Source organism: Bos javanicus, chromosome 3, assembly GCF_032452875.1.
Source record: "Bos javanicus breed banteng chromosome 3, ARS-OSU_banteng_1.0, whole genome shotgun sequence".
Lineage (NCBI taxonomy): Eukaryota > Metazoa > Chordata > Mammalia > Artiodactyla > Bovidae > Bos > Bos javanicus.
Window position 1 is genome coordinate 11,986,880 of NC_083870.1, and position 22,075 is coordinate 12,008,954.

The following is a 22,075-nucleotide window of genomic DNA, read 5'->3' on the forward strand; positions in this document are numbered from 1 at the left end:
CTTTGGGTAGAAGCCAGAGGCATGACAAACCAGCAACAGATGGCCAGGGCCAGGATGGGGCCAAGGGAGAGCCAGGCCTCTTGTCTTACTGCATAAGACAGAGGAAATAGTCAGATGAGGACTCTAGTCCAGACTCAGAGGTTCAGAGCTTCATGTCACTTTAGATGGACATACTTTTTTCCGACCGTTAGCAGTCGTCACCCATTATCCCCTCCCCCACTTGACTCCTTGTTAGGAAGATGAGAAGGTGTGATTTTAGCACAAAAAAATTGTGGAGAGAGGGTGCAGGACTGACTTCATCTCTGGAGATACGCCTTTCCTACCTCAAGACAACCCAAGAGGGAACATGGGCAGACGTGACTCAGCAGCTTATGTATTTCCCAGGTGTGTCCGTAAAAGCTGAATAGTCTGCTGACCAACGTAACTTGTCTGGAAGCTCAGCAGTTCTGATCCTTGATAAGCAAACTACACAAAGTCTATTGAGGCTTTACCAGCATGCAACTCACAGCCTTCTGTTATCTGTATTTCAAAGGGATCTAGGGAAGAGGAGTTACCAATCAGAGAAAAGAAGACATTAAAAGGAAAGAGTGAATCAAAAGATGATGGAAGCAGAAAGAAGAAGTTTAAAAGATTTGAGGAAATGAAGCAAGATTGGCTTGATAAAAGTTCAAAGAAAAGGAAATTGGTGGTACTTAGAGATTGAGAAAGAGATGAATGGCATGAGGAGAAGTGTTTGAAGAAGACAATATAAAGGATGTGGATAATAAATGATAATATAATAAGGAAGGACTTAGTGTGAGACAATGGGGAGTATAATAATCAAGAGTGAGTGGAATGCAATAGGTTATATTGAGTGTGTAAACAGAGATGGCTGAAGAGATTGAATGGGGAGGAAAGTCACATTTTAAGGAGTCCATCATAGAGTGAGGAAACTGAAGATACCTAGTCAGAGTCGAGTGAAAGGGGCTGTCCCACTGTTGGAATATAATAAACCGCAAGCCTGCAGTCAATGAGAGGGAAATGTATAAGTAAGTAGCAGAAGTCTTGAACATTATGGGAAGACAGGATCTGGATTACATCCCTTGACCAACTGCTGTTCCATGGTAGGGAGAGGTAAGGTTCAGAATTGAGTGGAAATTGATTGGAGGATATATATTAGAGAAATAAGAAACTCAGAGATACACACACACACACACCTGGCACTGTATCCCCAATCCCCATTGAGGGAATGGAACTTACATTCAAGTTGCCATTTATTGACATTGTTGTGAAATACCTGCAAAACTATAGTGAATCTCCTGTGAGATACACTTTGCAGTTCCATTAACTCCTCATTATTGAAGTGGCCCTTGGACCAAGGCCAAAGGTAAATGACTGTGTGAGAGCTGCTTTTCCAGCCATGAGTCTGCAAGTCACCCAACTAAGCTAAGCCCAGATTTTGTACCCAGGGATGGTTGTAAAATCATAAAATCCAAATGTATTAGAAGGAGATTGGCTCCGGGAAGCCTGTGGGGAAAGAACAAAGAGAATGAGAAAGGACATTGGGAAGGAGAGAGAATGGAGAAAGAAAGGTACCAAAGAGGGGAAACTTGGTATATAATAGAAAAGGCAAGCCATCGATATCTCAGTGGACATTTGGCTGCCCCAGGGTCCCAAGAGTTAGTTATATGCAGCCTTCAAGAGAGCACAGAGACCTGGAGTCAGGGATACTTAGAATGGAACTGGGCTGATAAGTCTCAGTCTCCAGCTTGGGGAAACCATTACACAGGCACACATGCATGCACGCGAGCACACACACACACACACACACACAAACCTTCCTGGATAAGAGCTCTTACCCTCTTCATTGTCACCACCTGGGAGGAGAGTAAGGAACAATGAAAGTTGCAGAAACAGCATCTCATTTACAGATGTCCTTTCTCACAGAAAAGTAGGTCTTTGATTTCTGTTCTAAACAAACCTACCTCAAAACACCTCTATTCTGACTTCCTCTTCCTGCCAACAGACAAACCTTTCCTTTAGTCACTGACTGAAAAAAGAAAGCTTGCTCCTTCCCTAAGCCCTGGACCACATACTCAGATATTCATTTCCCTTCCAGTTCTGATACTCCTCTCTGGATTCCAGTTTCTTTCCTTGTCACCAACATCCATTCTGCTCACCTTTCTATAATTTAACTGCTATGGACCAAATCTTGTTGGAAAGTCAATGTATTTGTAAGGCCTCTCTTCTCATTCATACAATAAAAGAATGAAGCTAAACATCTTCTTAGCATCATATCTAATATTCTCATGCCCCTGCTCTTTTCTGTCAGTTAGTCTTTCTCTTGCTTTTCTGAATATTTCCTCAAATATTCTCTTCCTCTTTCTCACCTTCACCCCACCACCTCATTCATATCCCTGACTTGTCTTGGTTCCTTTATTAGCTTTCTCAGAATCCCCTATGAGTTCTCTGAGAAACAGTATAAACTGATACATATTCTTCATTATTCGTAGGGAATAGCCAGTAGCCATCACAAAGACCACAGGAATATTGAAACATGTAAAGAAAAAAACTCCTCTATTTGACCTATATTGACATATATTCACTCACCAAAGAATCCCTTAGCATCTGCCTAAACCAAACGTCTATTACACCTGTAAATTGTGTTATGTAGTGGCTGAAAATACAATCACTTTATTCAAGGATGTTTTAAATTCCTTGGAAGAAAAAACATCTAAAACAAGAATTGTAAATCTTGGTGTGCTGAGACTTATTATAAAGTATAAACTCTAAGCAAACAACAACAAAGAAAAAAAAAAAAAAAACAGCCTCCTTGAAATATTTGCCAAAATGGTGGCCCTTAACTCTTTTGTTTACCCAACAAGATCTTGTCTTCAGAGGTTGTCTTGAGGTATTTGATCTATAGCCTGTTTAAAAAATTGTTTTCACTGAGTAAATTTGAAGATCTAATGGACTTTATTCGATGATTCATGAATTGGGCAGCATTCTTTCTAGCAGCTGGAAGGGTACACAGAGGAACAGTATAAAATGGAGGGTTTTTATAGGAAGAAAGGTGTTGCAGAGGAGCAATTTTCAAAAGAAAAGAAAGGGTTATTTTAAGGCAGGACATATTTTTGAGGGGAAGGGAATGGCAAGAATTTTATCATGTAGATTGCCTCTTCTGCCTCTGGAAGGTGGAGAGGGCCTACCTGGAAGATTATCTCATCGGTGCCCATTCAAAATTACAAAATGGTTGATTATGATTACATTTCCGATAAAGGCCAAAACTGCAATTAAGTTAGATATTGAATCAAGGTTTGAACATTCTTTCAACTGCCCTTCTTTGAGACTGTAATGAAAACATCCTTTCCAGACTTATGGCCACTGCTGACTTTTTCAAATTTACTGACATATTGAGTGCAGCACTTTAACAGCATCTTCTTTTAGTTAATAACTCAGCTGGAATTCCATCACCTCCACTAGCTTTATAGTAATGCTTCTTAAGGTCCACTTATATGTGGGTCAACAGTGAGAACCTTACATGGAACAGCTGACTGGTTCAAAATTAGGAAAGGAGTACCATAGACTATATATTGTTCCCCAGTTTATTTAACTTATATGCAGAGTACCTCATGCAAAATGTCAGGCTAGATGAATCACAAGCTGGAATCAAGATTTCTGGGAGAAATATCAACAACCTCAGATATGCAGAGGTCACCACCTTAATATCAGAAAATGAAGAGGAACTAAAGAGCCTTTTGAGGAAGGTGAAAGAGGAGAGTGAAAAAGCTGGCTTACAACTCAACATTCAAGAACTAAAATCATGGCATCTGGCCCAATCAGATCAGATCAGATCAGATCAGTTGCTCAGCCGTGTCCGACTCTTTGCGACCCCATGAATCGCAGCACACCAGGCCTCCCTGTCCATCACCAAATTCCAGAGTTCACTGAGACTCACGTCCATCGAGTCAGTGATGCCATCCAGCCATCTCATCCTCTGTCGTCCCCTTCTCCTCCTGCCCCCAATCCCTCCCAGCATCAGAGTCTTTTCCAAGGAGTCAACTCTTCGCATGAGGTGGCCAAAGTACTGGAGTTTCAGCTTTAGCATCATTCCTTCCAAAGAAATCCCAGGGCTGATCTCCTTCAGAATGGACTAGTTGGATCTCCTTGCAGTCCAAGGGACTCTCAAGAGTCTTCTCCAACACCACAATTCAAAAGCATCAATTCTTCAACACTCAGCCCTCTTCACAGTCCAACTCTCACATCCATACATGACCACAGGAAAAACCATAGCCTTGACTAGACGAACCTTTGTTGGCAAAGTAATGTCTCTGCTTTTGGATATGCTATCTAGGTTGGTCATAACTTTCCTTCCACTTCATGGCAAATAGAAGAGAAAAAAGTAGAAGCGGTGACAGATTTTACCTTCTTGGGCTCCAAAATCACTGTGGATGGTGAATGCATCCATGAAATTAAAAGATGCTTGCTCCTTGAAAGGAAAGTTAAAACAAACCTAGACAGCATATTAGAAAACAAAGACATCACTTTGCTGACCAAGGTCCATAGAGTCAAAGCTATGGATTTTCCAGTAATCATGTACAGGTGTGAGAGTTGGACCATACAGAAGGTTGAGCACCAAAGAACTGGTGCTTTCAAACTGTGGTGCTAGAAAAGACTTCTGAGAGTCCTTTGGACAGCAAGGAGATCAAAACCAGTCAATCCTAACGGAAATCAACCCTGAATATTCATTTGATGGACTGATGCTGAAGTTGAAGCTCTAAGACTTTGGCCACCTGATGCAAAGGGCTGATTCACTGGGTACGACCCTGATGCTGGGAAAGATTGAAGGCAAAAGGAGAAAGGGTGACAGAGGATGAGATGGTTAAGTAGCATCACCAACTCAATAGTCATGAGTTTGAGTAAACTCTGGGAAATAATGAAGGACAGGAAGCCTGGTGTGCTGTAGCCCATTGGTCCCAAAGTCAGACCCGACTTAGCAACTGAACAACAGCAAAAAACCCTACTTGATGAAATGAGAAACTTTAGGGTTTTTTGTTTTTTGGTTTTTTTTTTTTTTTTTTTGGACTAAAGTACATGCTAATAAGTATGATGTTTACACAAAGGATCCTGCTGTAAATCTCTTATTAATGATGTAAAAATTAATAAACAAAAACCTCAATTAAATAAAGTCAGGAAACCCAAAGTGGGGGTTCTCAGAATTTCACATGGCTGACCATGATTGCAGATGCCAAACTGCAATTCTTTGTTCTTCCTGAATAAACCCATCTTGTCTGGGGATATACCTGGTCATCTATTTGTTTTAGGTCAACAAATAAAAAGAAACTAGTAATAATATGTGGGAAGTAAAGTGAATAGAATATTCTGGAGTTATTTATACAAGATTCTCTTCTTATTGGTCTTCCCTGAATGTTCCATGCTTGCTTTATCATATGCTGCTCTCTGCTTGAAATGCTGATCTCCCTCATTCATGGTGTTTATAACTATTTAAAGTCTCTTAAATATTTGTTTTGGAGAAGGCAATGGCATCCCACTCCAGTATTCTTGCCTGGAAAATCCCATGGATGGAGGAACCTGGTAGGCTGCAGTCCATGGGGTCGCTAAGAGTTGGACACGACTGAGCGACTTCACTTTCTCTTTTCACTTTCATGCATTGGAGAAGGAAATGGCAACCCACTCCAGTGTTCTTGCCTGGGGAATCCCAGGGACCAGGGAGCCTAGTGGGCTGCCGTCTATGGGGTCACACAGAGTCGGACAAGACTGAAGCGACTTAGCAGCAGCAAAGTCTCTTAAATATTTGTTTATGCTACTTATCACCTGGATAGATGCATTTAGGCTATTTATTTTCTTATTTCTTGGTATATAACTAATCAGAAATTATCTTGAGCTAATTGAAAGAAGAAAACTTTTTGGAAAATTAAGATTAGAAAATAGAAAGCAGGAAAGAGCTTCACTTGAATACTTGTAATTTTTAAAAGCTGGATAAGCAAAATCACAATTCAGCTTGAAACCATCACAATACTGAAGTATCAAGACCACCAATTAACCCAAAACCTAAGGAAATACTTATTCCTCCAAGGAAATAAGAAAAGCAAATCCTTGTTTATTTGGGACAGATGCCAGATGCTGCACAAGACAGTAAGAATAATTCAGCTAAAACTGTTAATAAATTCCTAAAGGCTAAAAAAAAAAATCCTAAAGGCTAGTGTGAATATATAAAACCCTTAGGATCCACAGACAAGGGAAATTCACTTTTTTCCATGTATCTCACCAATGGCTCCTGAAAGACTGGAATCAAGTATATAGACCAGAGAAATCCTTCCTCACGGTACAAGCCTGAGACCTGAGAAAGGCAGGAAGTCCCTACCAGATCTTGCCCCACTATCTCCCATATGGAAAAGGAGGCTGGGAGCATGGGAGGGGGAAGGGAAGAAAGTTCTATTGTCTTCAGAACACGGGTGAAGACACACAGGAGCTGGAGGAAGGAGAAAAGTGGAGAAGGGATGCTAAAAGAGCCTGTCCTCACCTATTAGAGATTCCATCCTGCTGAGAGCGATGTGGGAACACTTAGAAGGCCCAAGTCCCTTAAGAATAAGACAGAGCCAGATTAAGATAATGCCCCTACTTCCTCTTCCAAGCAGGTGAGCAAACAAGGAGTAGTAGGAACTTTCCACTGATGCAAAAGAGGCAACAGTGTGACCATAAATCTTCTTTAAGAACCTCACAAAGGAACTTTCACTGATACAAGAGAACAAAGGAAATACCAAAAGCCTGCAAGCCTGCAAGAGAACCAAGAAAGGCATTTTTCCCCTGCTTTTTAAATATGAGGTCCCACATTTATATTTGGTGCTGGACTCCAAAATTGTGTAGCCACCAGTGCTTATACCATTCACTGTAGACTGGGGAAAAGCAAGGAGGAGGCAGTTTGAGTTTGGGTGGGAAGAAAAGAAAGAGGAGTTAACTATCTGAGGAATGGAGGCTGGAAACAACAGGTTGGGAGCAAGGCAGAGAGACCAAGGACATAACAGATGGAGGAGGAGAGGAGGAAGCCCAGAAGATGAAGAAGAGGGGAGGAGGGAGGAACAAGAAGAAAGAGGAGGAGAGTGGCAGAGGCTGGAATGGAAGGAGGAAGGAGAGGAAGCTGAGAGGGAGGAGCAGGAGGAGGATTGGACAGAGAAGTGGGGCAGAGCTGCTGATTCTTCCACTCAGCTTCTGTGGGCAACGTTGGTCCTAATCAGGGAGCAGGAAGCAGCTGGTACTTGAGTTCTGGCCCCACTGTGGACCTGCAGCTTCCCAAGGAGCTCCACTCCTGAGCATACACTCAGCTATGGTGGATGAAGGACACTCTGAAGGAGCAGAAAGGATAGGGGTTTCTCAGGAGCTGACTGAGAAATACTGAGGAATGGGGGAGCTGAGAAAAACCAGAACTGGAAGCCAAACTCAAGGGATAATGTGGGGACAGGTGTGAGATGACCGTGACCAGAGCGGGGGGAAAAGAAAGAAAAGAACTAAGAGATATGCTCCCTGGACCAGCAAAACCTAGAAGAGAAATCTGGGCATGTTGGGATATACCTTGATTATAAATCAAGTTGGTTGGATATCCTAGGGGAGTCTGGTATTCTTCCCTGGGTCACCAGAACTCCCTGAGGATCCTTCTTGATGCATTGGTCAAGACTTAAATCATTGGTGCTTAGGCCACCAGCAATCTCATATTCTTTCTAACAATTGTCTCTTGGTGCTCCTCCATACACAATCTAGCTCTTTAATTCCATCCCCTCAAGATCCATGTGTGAGCTCACCTCCCTACACTATCTCACAGGCTTAACCTACATCTCCTCCCCACCAAAAGAAACCTCAGCTTCCCTGCTAGAGAAATCCACTGCCTCTTACAATCATGTGCCTTTTACTGGCCTCATTTTCCCTCCCACTCTGCTTCAAGATTCCCCTTCACTTTTCTGGCTTCATTCATCTGGTCTGTTTGCTTATCACCCCTCACAGCAAATACTTTGCACTCCTGGTGGCTCAGATGGTAAAGAATCTGTTTTCAATGAGGGAGACTCCAGTTTGATCCCTGAATCAGGAAGATCCCCTGGAGAAGGGAATGGCTGCCTACTCCAGTATTCTTGCCTGGAGAATTCCATAGACAGAGGAACCTAGCCAGCTACAGTCCACAGTATGGCAAAGAGTCAGACACAACTGAGTGACTGTCACTTCACATTTCAAAAGGAGCTTTGGACTGAGAGCAAGATAAACTCCTGGATAGACACTTGCTGGATATAGCAGTATATTGGAGTGATCATAGCATTCTGGTCTTAGTTTTCTAAATCTGTAACATGATTAAGTGAAAAGAACTGAATATGTCCAGCTACACATTTGGCTCCAACAATTTTGTGCCTTACTATGCTCCTACACATTCTGACCAGTGTGTTCTCCTCTTTCACTACTCTGCCTCACCCTCCTCTCTCATTTTTCTGTGTCTTCCCTTCATTTTCCATTAAGCCCTTATCTCAACTCTTGGGCTTCCTCTCCATCTTTTCATAGTCCCTATCCTACAACCTAATCTCACCTTTCTTTCTGAGTCATTTTCAAATCTAAAGCACTGTTTTATCATGTGAATCTGGGATTCCAGTGTTCAGTTCAGTTCAGTCGCTCAGTCGTGTCTGACTCTTTGTGATCCCAGACACTGCAGCACGCCAGGCTTCCCTGTCCATCACCAACTCCCAGAGTGTACTCAAACTCATGTCCATTGAGTTGGTGATGCCATCCAACCATTTCATCCTTTGTCATCCCCTTTTCCTCCCACCTTCAAACTTTCCCAGCACTAGGGTCTTCTCTAATGAGTCTGTTTTTCATATCAGGTGGCCAAAGTATTGGAGCTTCAGCTTCAGCATCAATCCTTCCAGTGAATATTCAGGACTGATTTCATTTGGAATGGACTGGTTGGATCTCCTTGATGCCCAAGGGATTCTCAAGAGTCTTCTCCAGCACCACAGTCCAAAAGCATCAATTCTTCAGTGCTCAGCCTTCTTTATGGTCCAATTCTCATATCCTTACATGATTACTGGAAAAACCATATCTTTGACTATATGGACCTTTGTTAGCAAAGTGATATCTTTGCTTTTTAATGCACTGTCTAGGTTGGTCATAACTTTCCTTCCAAGGAGTAAGCGTCTTTTAATTCCATGGCTGCAATCACCATCTGCAGTGATTTTGGAGCCCAGAAAAATAAAGTCTGTCACTGTTTCCACTGTTTCCCCATCTATTTCCCATGAAGTGATGGGACCAGATGCCATGATCTTTATTTTCTGAATGTTGAGCTTTAAGCCAACTTTTTCACTCTCCTCTTCCACTTTCATCAAGAGGCTTTTTAGTTCCTCTTCACTTTCTGCCATAAGGGTGGCATTATCTGCATATCTGAGGTTACTGATATTTCTCCCAGCAATCTTGATTCCAGCTTGTGCTTCTTCCAGCCTAGCGTTTCTCATGATATACTCTGCATAGAAGTTAAATAAGCAGGGTGACAATATGCAGCCTTGACGTACTCCTTTTCCTATTTGGAACCAGTCTGTTGTTCCATGTCCAGTTCTAACTGTTGCTTCCTGACCTGCATATAGGTTTCTCAAGAGGCAGGTCAGGTGGTCTGGTATTCCCATCTCTTTCAGAATTTTCCACAGTTTCTTGTGATCCACACAGTTAAAGGCTTTGGCATAGTCAATAAAGCAGAAATAGATGGTTTTTTGGAACTCTCTTGCTTTTTCAATGATCCAGCGGATGTTGGCAATTTGATCTCTGTTTCCTCTGCCTTTTCTATAACCAGCTTGAACATTTGGAAGTCACGGTTCATGTATTACTGAAGCCTGGCTTGGAGAATTTTGAGCATTACTTTACTAGCGTGTAAGATAAGTGCAATTATGTGGTAGCTTGAGCATTCTTTGGCATTGCCTTTCTTTGGGATTGGAGTGAAAACTGACCTTGGGGTAAGGGTAAATAATTTATAAGAGTAGAATAAAATAGCCATAAGAAAAAATATCAGTGAACTGCATCCCATTAGCAAGAAATTATTTTAATCAAAATTCAGCTTTAAGAGAATGAAAAGTGAACCAAGACATAGAAAATATTCCCATTGCATATCCAACAAAGGAGTAGTATGCAAGAGAGTATAAATTAGAAAAGATTGAATCCCCTCCGTATCACTACACACTCTCCCATACACACACACACACACACACACACACACACACACACACAGCTAAAACCTTAAACTGGTACTTCACAAAACAGTGTATATAAATGGCTCAAAGGCATGTGAAAATATGTCAAGTACCATTAGCCATCATGGAAACATGAGCCAAAAAATTTGGATACACTATACCCCCATTAGAAAGGTTAAAATTTAAAGGGTAAATACATCAAATATGAGTGACAATGTTGAGAAGATGAAAGGTAGATTGGTATAACCACTGAAAACTCGTTGGCCACTTATCTATTAAATGTGAAAAATACATATAAACAAGGCTCAGCAATTTCATTTGTATGTCTATTTCCAAGAGAAAGGGCTCTTTATGTTTGCAAAAAGACATGTATACAAGTGTTTAAAGCAACGTTATTCAACATAACTAAAATCTGGAAACAATGAAAATGTCCATCCACAGTAGAATGGCTAAATGGTGGTACAGTCACACAATGGAATACTACACAGCAATGGAAAACAACGAATTACTGCTATATGTTACAACACGAATAGAACTCACAAAAATAATGTTGACTGAAAGAAGGCAGACATAAAATAGGCCTTACAATATGACCCTAGTAACATGAAATTCAAAAACAAATCTAAACTCTGGTCATAAAAATTAGAATCTTTGTTGTCTTTAAAAAAAAGATATTGAATAAAAAATGGATGTTGACTGGGAATTAGAAGCATGAGGGAGAAAAATTCTAGGGGCTGAAAATATTCTATACCAGGGTAGTGAATTATGATTAGATTCCCTCCAGAAAGCAGACCTAAATCTGGAGAGGAGAGAACATCAAAGTAAACTATATTGAAATAAGAAATGTTATATATAACATACTATCTATAATGCTAAGATGAAGATATGGAAAATGTGAGAAAGGAACTAGACTTGTAGATTCATGCGATGATGACCAGTTTTGGTTTCTTTGTTTTTATTTGGCTGGGTCAAGTCCTAGTTGTGGCACACAGAATCTTTTCATTCCAGCACCCAGGCTCTCTAGTTGTGGTTCATGGACTTAGTTGCTCCATGGCATGTGGGATCTTAGTTCCTTGACCAGGGATGGGATGCATGAAACCCATGTTCTCTGAATTGCAAGGCATATTCTCAAAAATCCATAAGAATGTGTTCTATGTAATCTCTTTGCCTTGACTCACTTCAACCTCAGGATCAACATTCTTGCTCTCTTTTCTTGATCATCTTCTTTTCTCTTAAGGGACATACTAACACTGCTACCTTTCAGATGTCACCAATATTAGTGCTTCTAAAATTTTAATGCTTTTATAAACCCTGCTGATTTTGCTGAAATACAAATTGTGTTTCAGGAAGTCTCAGCTGAGGTCCAAGATTCTATATGTCTAACAAGGTGATAACTCTGTTCCTTATCACTGAAATATTTTAAATAATATGAGTCTACACTCTGCCTTCTGCTTTTTTATTTAGGTACTTATAAATCAATTTGTTCAATCACTCTCAGTTCAATTCTTTGCGACCCCACGGACTGCAGCATGCCCAGGCTTCCCTGTTGTTCCCTATCTCACTATTGTTCAAACTCATGCTCATTGACTCAGTGATGCCATCCATCCATTTCATCCTCTGTCATCACCTTCTCTTCCTACACTCAATCTTTCTCAGGATCAAGGTATTTTCCAATGAGTACACTCTTCACCTCAGGTGGCCAAATATTGTTGCTTCAGCTTCAGCATCAGTTCTTCCAATGAACATTCAGGATAGATTTCCTTTAGGATTGACTGGTTTGATATACTTGCAGTACAATGGACTCTCAATATAAAGAAATATTTTCATTCAAATTAATCTCTAGAGTTAAAAAATAAGAATGGTCAAATATAAAACTATGTTTCTCCTCAAGGGCTCGGAGAAATGACTAAAAACTAAGATCACTAAGTGCAGTCCCTTGGCCAAGTGAAAAGACTTTTAACCAGAAGAGCATCAAATGTCTCAACTACTACAAAGATGACAGGAAGGAAGAAAATTTTTTTAAAGATCATAAATTCAGAATAAATTCAACCCAGATTTTTACTTACAATATACTACATACAGACAAGACATTTTGCCATAGATACAAATAGTAAAAAGACATGGACTTTGTTCTCAAGAAGCTTATAAAATAGAAGGGAAAGGGGAAATAAACAGCTACAACAAAGTGTGTACAGTGAGGAGGATTTTTAAAAGTTCAGTTAAATTACAATGGCAGTTCAGACGAGGCAGAGACAGCTTCCACTTGTGAATGAGGGAAGACCCTCTGGAGGAAGTAACATCTGAAATAAGCCTGATGATGCACTCACATTTGAATACGTGAAGGATCCTAGGACCTTATTCCATTCAGAATTTAAAATCCCAAACACAGGTTAGAATGACAAATTCTGCAAAAATACATTTAGCTTAATTGACAACTGATCATTAAGCAAAAAAACACAACAATTAAAAACTCTCTGTAAGGAGAGTGGAAAGGCCATCATCACCTAAGTCTGTTTAAATGTGTCCTGAGTTCCTGGGCAGCTGGGATCTCATTCCAAAGGGAGAACAGAGCTTGGGGATTCACGGTGTGTCCTAATGAGAACAAAGATGGAAGTTACTCTACATGGAGTGGAGGTAAGAAATGACTGCTAAGAAGGAAGAGGGCTGCAAAGAGGAAAACTGATGAGATAGAGAAGAAAAAGGATAGACAGACAAGTGGGAACTTGAAAAAGGGCAGGAAGGATGCACACAAAGAACTCACCAGTGCTTCCAAAGCCAAAATGCAAGACCTGCCATGAGCACCAGGGTCACAATCACTGCCAAGGCGATCCAGCCCACGGAGCTGTGATGATCTGCAGACAGGACACACACAGGTGTCCTCACAAACCCGCCCACTGTTTTACTGCATTTCTGTGCTCTTCCTTTGTTACTGGAGTGTCACCACAGCCTCTCTTTCTTCCCTATTTCTTCTCTCATCCCTCCTTCATCTAACCTCAAGTTTCCCTATGTCTCTAGGGTTCTCATTTTCAACTCCTATATTTTTTATTTTATTTTTATTCCTTTTGGGTCTGGAGTTCCTAGAATCCCCAATTTTTCACCTGGCTCTCTTAGTCTGCCTGAGGACCACCTATTCCCATCCCAGCGGGGCTCCAGTTCTTCCTCACCCCAGTAGAGGATGATGTCCTGGCCTCCTAGACTGCTGTGCCTCACCCGGCAACTCAGGCCAGATGCCTCACTGGCTTCCACATCCAAGGAAACCCGAAGATATGATGTCCCATCAGGGTTAGGTAATACGTGACTTCTCTGAGTGCTCTGTTGCTCCTGTTCACCCCGCATCCACATCACCCAAATAGGCTTTGGGTAGAAGCCAGAGATGTGACAAACCAGCGTCAGTTGTCCAGGGCCAGGACTGGGGCCAAGGGAGAGCCAGGCCTCTGGTCGTACTGCAGAGGACAGGGAAGATAGTCAGATGAGGACTCTAATGTAGACCCAGAAGTTCAGATTTTCACATCAATTTAAATAGACACACTCTGGAGAAGGGATAGGTTACCCACTCCAGAATTGTTGGGCTTCCCTTGTGGCTCAGCTGGTAAAGTATCCACGTGCAATGCAGGAGACCTGGGTTCGATCCCTGGGTTGGGAACATCCCCTGGAGAAGGGGAAAGGCTACCCACTCCAGTATTCTGACATGGAGAATTCCATGGACTGTAATAGACCATGGGGTTGCAAAGAATCAAATACAAGTGAGCAACTTTCACTTTCCCATATCTAGGATGGTCACCCATTGTCCCCTCCCCCTCTTAGTTCCTTGTTAGGAAATGAAAAGGTGTGATTTTAGAACAAAATATTAATGAAAAGGGGTGTGGGACTAACCTTGTCTCTGGAGATATGCCTTCCCGGCATCAAGAAGACCCAAGAGGAAACGTGGGCAGGTATCACTGAGCAGCTTGTGTATTATTTCCTGGCCTCCTCGGAACAAATTGAATAGTCTTCTGAGGACTTGAGCCCTCTTTCCACCCTCTGGAGAGGACACCCATGACTTGTTCTGAAAGCTCAAGAAGTCTGATCCTTGATAAGCAATCCGCATAAAGCCTACTGGGACTTCCCCAGCATGCAGCTCACAGCCTTTTGCTATCTGTACCTCAAAGGGATCTGGCAAAGAAAATTAGAGAAAAGAGGGCATAAAAAAGATAAAATTGATCAAAGGATGATGGAAACAGAAGGGAGAATTTCAGATGATTTGAGGAAATGAAGCAAGATTGTTTTCATCACATATTCAGAGAAAGGGGAATTATTGGCAATTGGGAATATAGGAAGAGATGAATGATATAAGGAGGAGGGTAAAATATTTAAAGAAGGCAGTGTAAATTATGTGAGCAAGAAAATAAGGAAGGACTTAATGTGAGAAAGTGGGGGTTAAAATAACCCAGGATGAATGAAATGCAATAGATAACACTGAATATATAGACATAGATGCCTAGTTGGAAAACTGGGGAAAGGGGCTGTTGCAAGTGACCAATGGTGCAAGATAATAAAGCACAAGCCTGCAGTCAATGAGAGAGGAGTCTGTAAATAGCAGAAGTCTTAATCCTTCTGAGAAATCAGTGTCTGGATTATACCCTCTTGCCAAAAGGATACAATTGCAATGCTCTGGTGTGGAGAGTTAAGTTTCAGAATTGATCAGAGGCTGTTTCTTAGAGAAATCAACTCAGTAAAACCCACACACCCCCTACCATATCCCCAATCCCTGTTAAGAAAAATGAACTTACATTCAAATTGCCATTTTCTGGCATGGCTGTAAAATGCCTGAACAAATCTAACGAAGTTCGTGTGCAAATAATTTTGCAGTTCCATCAACTCTTCATTGCTGAAGTTGCCCTTGGACCAAGGCCACAGGTAAATAAAAGTGCCAGAGCTGCTCTTCCAGCCATGAGTCTGCAACTCACCCAACCAGCCTGAGCCCAGACTTTGCACCCAAGAACTGTTGTGAAAGGATAGGACACAGGTGATTTCGAAGGAAATGGGCTCCTGAAAGCCTGTGGGAAAAGGACAAAGACTATGAGGAGGGGCATTGGGAAGGAGAGACTGGAGAATGAAAGGTGCCAAAGAAAGGAAACTCAGAATCTAGATGAAAGGCAAGATATATCAGCAGAAACATGTCTGCTCCAGGGCCCTATGTGCTTTGAGAACCCAGGGGTCTGGGTCAGGGATGCTCAGAATGAAACTAGGCTGATACTCTCAATCTTCTGGTTTGGGAAACCACCCCATACACACAGGTATGCACGTGCACACACACACACACACACACACACACACACACACACACACACACACATACCTACTTTCTGGAATAGAATTCTTATTCTGTTCATTGTCTCCACCCACGAGGAGAGCCAGGAGCAATGGAAGTTGCAGAAATAGCATCTTATTTGCAGATGTTTTTTTCTCTCAGAAAAGTTGGTCTTTGATTTCTGTTCTAAGCAAACCTACCACACAACACCACTACTCTGACTTCCTTCTCTTACCAACGAACCTTCCCTTTATTCACTGTCTGAAGAAAAAAACAAAAACAATCTGCTCCTTCCCTAATCCCCACACCGCCTACCCAAATGCTAGTTTCTCTTCCACTTCTGACTCTCTTCTCTGGCTTCCAAGTTCTCTTCTTGTCACCAGCTTCCATCCTGTTCATCTTCCCCAATCTAACTGTTATGGACCAAGTCTTATGTGGTATTGAAAAGTCAATGTACCAGTAAGGACTTTCTCAACCATGAAATAAAAGCATGAAACTAAATGTCTTCCCAGCAACCTGCTTCAAGTTCTCATGCCACTGCTCTTTTCTGTTACTCTGTCTTTCTCTTGCCTTTTTTTTTTTTTTAATATTTCCTCAAATATTCTCTCCCCCTTTCTCACTCCCACCTACCTCATAAACGCTTCTGAGTTCTCACCCATTGCTTTATTAGCTTTTTCAGGATCCCCTATGATTTCCCTGAGAAACAGTATAAACTGACACATATTCTTCATTATTCTTAGGGAGGAGCCAGTAGCCATCACAGAGATCACAGGAGCATTGCAGCATAAAGAAAACCCTCCTCTGTTTGACTTGCATTGACATATAGTCACTCATCACACAATCACATAGCACCTGCCTGAGAACAAATATCTGTTACATTTGTGAATCATGTTATACACAATGCAATAAACTTTTTCAAAGACTTTTTAGATTCCTTGGGGGATAAAACACTGAAGCAAGAATTGTAAATCTTTCTGTGCTGAGACTTATTATAATGTATAAATTCTAGACCAAACACACACACACACACACACACACAGCCTTCTTGAAACAACATTTTCCAAAATGGTGACTCTTAACTGTTTTGTTTACCCAACAGGATCTTGACTTCAGAGATTGCCCTGAGGTGTTACATATATAGCCTGTGTGGAAAAAAAAAAAAGTTTTAACTGAGTAAATTTGAAAATCTTCTGGCTTTATTCAATGATTCATGAATTGGACAACATCCCATCTAGCAACTACAAAGATACTCAGAGAAACAGCATAAAATGGAAGGTTTTTATAAAAAGAGCAGGTCAGATGAGCTATTTATCAACAGAAAAGATTATTTTAGACCAGGACATCTTCTTTTTGAAGGGAAGGGAATAACGAGAATTTTATCACGTAGATTGCCTCTTCTTCCTCTGGAGGACGGAGAGGGCCTCACAGGGAGATTATCCCATTGGTGCTGATCAGAAAATCCCAAAATAGTTGATTAAGATTACATTTCTGGTGAAGGTTGGAAATGCAGTTAAGTCAGATATTGAATCTAGATTTGGCATCATGCACTTTACCCAAGTGATTCCACTATGGGCCTGTGGTTTTCTCTTCAACAACCCCTACTCTACTGGATCCCCAACATCTAACAGAGTGCCTGGCAAGTGGTAGGTGCTCAGTGAATATTTTTGAGTGTTGGCATAATTTGATACAGGCATCAAATGATATGGCACCTTATAGTGATCTTCAACATAAAATTATTCAAGACATCAGAAAACATTACTTACCCTTACTTGATGAAGTGAAAAACTTCAGAGTTTTACTTCAGATTAAAGTATATGCTAATAAACATGAAGTTTACAGAAAGGGTCCTGCTGTAAACCTCTTATTTATGATGTAAAAAATAATAAACAGAAACCTCAATTAAATGGAGTTGGGAGACCCAAAGTGGGGGCTCTCAAGCTTTCAGATGGGTCACCATGATTGCAGATACCAAATTGCAATTCTCTGCTCATCCGGAATAAACCAATCTTGTTTGGGGATACATGTGGTCATCTACTTGTTTAAGGGCAACACATAATAAGAAGCCACTGGAATATATAGGAAGTAAAGTTAATAGAATATAATGAAGTCATTTATCCAAGATTATTTTCCTACTGGTCTTACCTGAATGCTTCATGCTTGCTTTATCATATGCTGCTCTCTGCTGGAAATGCTGATCTTCCTCATTCATGGCGTTTGTAACTGTCTAAAGTCACAAAAATATTTGTTTATGTTACTTATAACCTGGATAGATGTATTTAGGCTATTTATTTTGTTAATTCTTAGTATATAAGCAAACAAAAATTGTTTCAGGCTAATTCAAGGAAGGATTTTTTTTTAATTAAGATTAGAAAATAAAAAGCTAGCAAGAGCTTCACTTGAATATTTGTAATTTTTAAAAGCTGGACAAGCAAAATCACAACTTTTCTTGAAACCATCACATCACTGAAGTATCAGGGCCACCAATTAACCCAAAACTTAAGGAAAGACAGATTCCTCCAAGGGAATATGAGATGCAAATCCTTGCTTACTTGGAACAGATGTCAGATGCTGCACAAGCCAGTGAGAATAATTCACATAAAATTGTTTGTAAACTCCTAAAGGCATGAGTATCTACACACTGAGAGTTACAGATAAGAGAAAGTCACTCAGTCGTGTCTGACTCTTGGTGACCCAATGGACTACCAGGCTCCTCCATCCATGGGATTTTCCAGGAAAGAACACTGGAGTGGGTTGCCATTTCCTTCTCCATACAGATAAGGGAAATTCACTTTTTTTCCATGGACCTCACCAGGGTCTCCTGAAAGATTGGAATCAAGGATATAGGCCACAGACATCTTTCCTCATGGTACAAGACTGAGATCTGAGATAGGCAAGAAGTCCTAACCAGATCTTCTCCACTATCTCCCACACAGAAAAGGAGGGAGGGTGGGAGTGTGGGAAGGGGAAGGGAAGAAAGCTCCGTTGTCTTCAGGACATAGGTGAAGACACACAGCAGCTGGAGGAAGGAGAAAAGTGAAGAAGCGACACTAAAACAGCCTGTCCTTAATTTTTAGAGGTTCCATTCTGCCGAGAACAAAGTCGAACACTTAGAAGGCCTAAACCCCAAAACTGAAAGACTAGGCACCTGCCTAAGAATGAGACTGAGTCAGAATAAAAATAATGCTCCTACTCAGTCTCCCAACCAGATGAGCCAGCATGGAGTAGTAGGAACTTTCCACTGCTACACAAGAGGCAACAGTGTGGTCATAAATCTTGAAGCACCTCACAAAGGAAATACCAAAGCCTGTGAGTGAAGCAGACATTAAGAAAAAGTCTCTATTCACACTCAACAAAGTAATGCTAGAGGAATTGGAAGACTGTTAAACAACAACAAAACATGAATTCGGTTAACACCTAACTGACACACTCAGTGTTTCACAAAAGTCTATTTGAAGACCAAAAACTTGAAAGAAAAAAAAAAAAAACACTGTTTACTTCAGTGTCTCTTGTACACAATATAATTGCATTTTAACCAGGAGTTATTAAACACACACAAAAGAGTCATGAAAGTAAAGCATCCAGGAAACTAAGATAGTCTGCACTTGCCATAAGATTTCCTTTGCCCTAGAGACAGTGACTCTAACCAATTAAAACAGACAAACAAACCAAACACACACACACACTAAACAAACATAGCTTGAAAGACAGAGAGACAGAACAAAGTCGATTTCCAAAGAAAGGGAAAAGATTTATGTCTTAGAACCATTAAAAACCCTTTTTCCCTGCTTTTTACATATGAGGTCCCATATTTACATTTTGTTCATTTCAGTTCAGTTCAGTCGCTCAATTGTGTCTGACTATTTGCGACCCCATGGACTGCAGCACGCCAGGCCTCCCTGTCTATCATCAACTCCTGGAGTTTACCCAATTGAGTCGGTGATGTCATCCAACCATCTCATCTTCTGTCGTCCCCTTCTCCTCCTGCCTTCAATCTTTCCCAGCACCAGGGTCTTTTCAAATGAGTCAACTCTTCACATCAGGTGGCCAAAGTATTGGAGTTTCCACTCCAACATCAGTCCTTCCAATGAACACTCAGGACTGATTTCCTTTAGGATGGACTGGTTGGATCTCCTTGCAGTCCAAAGGACTCTCAAGAATACTGGACCCCAAAACTGTGTAGCCACCAGTGCTTACACCCTTCACTGTGGACTGGGGAAAACCATGGAGGGGGCAGTTTGAGTTTGGATAGGTAGAAGAGAAACAAGAGTTAATTAACTGAGGAACGGAGTCTGGGACCAACAGGTGAGGAGCTGGGCAAGGTCACCAGGGGACATAACAGGTGGAGGAGGAGGGGAGGAAGCTCAAAAGAGGAAGAGGAGGGAGACAGAGGCTAAAAGTGGAGGAGGAGGGAGAGGGAGCTGAACAGGAAGAGTGGGAAGAGGACTGGAAAGAGAAGTGGAGCAGAGCCCCTGATTCTTCAGCTCAACTTCTATAGCAGAGTTGATCCTAGTCAGGGGGCAGGAAGCAGCTGGTAATTGAGTCGTGGCCCCACCATGGATCTGTGGTTTCCCCGGCCACTCCACTCCTGAGCATAAACTCAGCTATGATGGATGAAAGACAGATCTGAAGGAGGAGAAAGGACAGGGGCTTCTCAGGAGCTGCCTAAGGAATTCTGAGAACTAGAGAAGCTGAAGAAAAGCAGAACCAGAGGTCAACTTCAGGGGCTAAAGTGGGGCCAGAGGGAAGGTGACCATGACCTGGGGGGGGGGGGGAAGGGGGGAAATTGGGAGAAAATAAGTGGTCATATAAGTCACTGATAACTATGTGCTCCCTGGACCAAGAAACTCCAGAAGAGAAAACCAGAATAGGTGAGATAAACCCTAATTAGAATTCAAGTTGACAGGATACAAGGGAGTCAAGTATTCTTCCCTGGGTGACCAGACCTCCCCGGGTTCCTCCCTCTTGATTCACTGGTGCTTAGGCCATCAGAATTCTTCTGTTCTTTCTAACATCTCTTATTTAGTGCTTCTCCAAACAACAAATACCATCACAACTCTTGAATTCCTTCACCTCAGGACCCAGATGTGAACTTCTCTCCCCACACTGTCTCACAGGCTCATCTTACATCCTTCTCCCTGCCCAAAGAAACCCCAACTTCCCTTCTAGAGAAATCCACTGCCTCTTATACCAATTTATCTTTTACTGACCTCATTTTCCCTCCCACTCTGCATCAAGTTTTCCCTTGCCTTTTCTTGCTTCAATCATTTGATCTGTGTGCTTCTCACCCACCCCACCTCTCACCACAGAAAATATTTTCCCAAAAGGAGCTTTGGACTGAGAGTCAAGATGAACTCCTGAGCAGATACCTGCTGGACACGATGTATTGGAGAAATTATATCAGCATTCTGAGTTCAGTTTTCTTATCTGTAAAAATGACTGAGTGGGAAAAACTGAGCGTTTTCTAATATGAAATTTGGCTCCAGCGTTTTTGGTCCTTACTGGACTCCTGCTCTTTCCCACCTGTGTGTTCTCCTCTTTGCCACTCTACTCTCTCCTTCTTTCTCACTCTTCTGTGTTTTCCTAGTCATTCCTCTAAACCTTTATCTCAGCCCCCAGTCCTCTTCTCCATCTTCTTATTGTCCCTACCCATTCAACCCAATTACAGTATTCCTTTCTAATCCACTTTCAAATCTAAAGCATTGTTTTATCACGATTGTTAGATTTCTATGTATAAGAACATGAAACACAGTTACGAATTCTTTTTTCTTTTTGTTAGAAATATTGTTCAACAAATGCCGGTACTATGTTCTTAATTTTTATTTATTTATTTTTTCGACTGCACTAAGTCAAAGTTGCTTTGCATGGGCTTTCGCTAGTTGCAACGGGTGGGGGCTACTCATTGTGGTGGGTTTTCTTCTCGTGGAGTATGGGTTCTAGGTGTGACGGCTTCAGAAGTTGCAATGCACAGGCTCAGTAGCTGGGGCACATGGTCTTAGTTGCTCCATGGCATGTGAAATCTTCCAGGACCAGAGATTGAATGCATGTCCCCTACACTGGAAAGCAAATTCTTATACATTGTGTCACCAGGGAAGTCTATAGTTATGGATTCTATTTCTGGCAAGATGGCACATTGTGTAACTTGAATAGACTAAGAAATTCAAGATTAAAAAAAAGTCTTTTCATTCTTTTTTTTGAATACATAGCTGCCCTCTTGATGAAATAAGGGAATCAAACATAGAAAAAAACAGACACCCAGAAATACAAACAGGAAATGATGCTCGGGCATACAAGACATCCTGGGTATTCCCTAGGGGGTTGGCTATTGCAGTTACTTGGATCAGGAAGCAAGGCCTTGGGACTTCCCTGGCAGCCCAGTGGTTAAGACTCTGTGATCCCATGCATGGGGAATGAGTTTGATCCCTGTTTGGGGAACTAAGATCTCACATGCTGCTGCTGCTAAGTCACTTCAGTCATGTCCAACTCTGTGCAACCCCATTGACGGCAGCCCACCAGGCTCCCCCGTCCCTGGGATTCCTCAGGCAAGAACACTGGAGTGGGTTGCCATTTCTGCACAGAT

The 22,075-nt window shown here is 41.6% G+C and overlaps 1 protein-coding gene across 1 annotated transcript; it reads right to left on the minus strand.

Moving 5' to 3' along the window:
• Positions 1-9,080: 9,080 nt before the first annotated feature.
• Positions 9,081-16,508, minus strand: LOC133238847 (T-cell surface glycoprotein CD1a-like). Its single transcript, XM_061402448.1, has 6 exons — positions 15,551-16,508; positions 14,978-15,244; positions 14,082-14,360; positions 13,373-13,651; positions 12,970-13,060; positions 9,081-12,800 (listed from the first exon to the last, which is right to left on the minus strand). The coding sequence occupies exons 1-6, from the start codon at positions 15,630-15,632 to the stop codon at positions 12,758-12,760; spliced, it is 1,041 nt and encodes a 346-aa protein (XP_061258432.1). The 5' UTR covers positions 15,633-16,508; the 3' UTR covers positions 9,081-12,757.
• Positions 16,509-22,075: the final 5,567 nt, after the last annotated feature.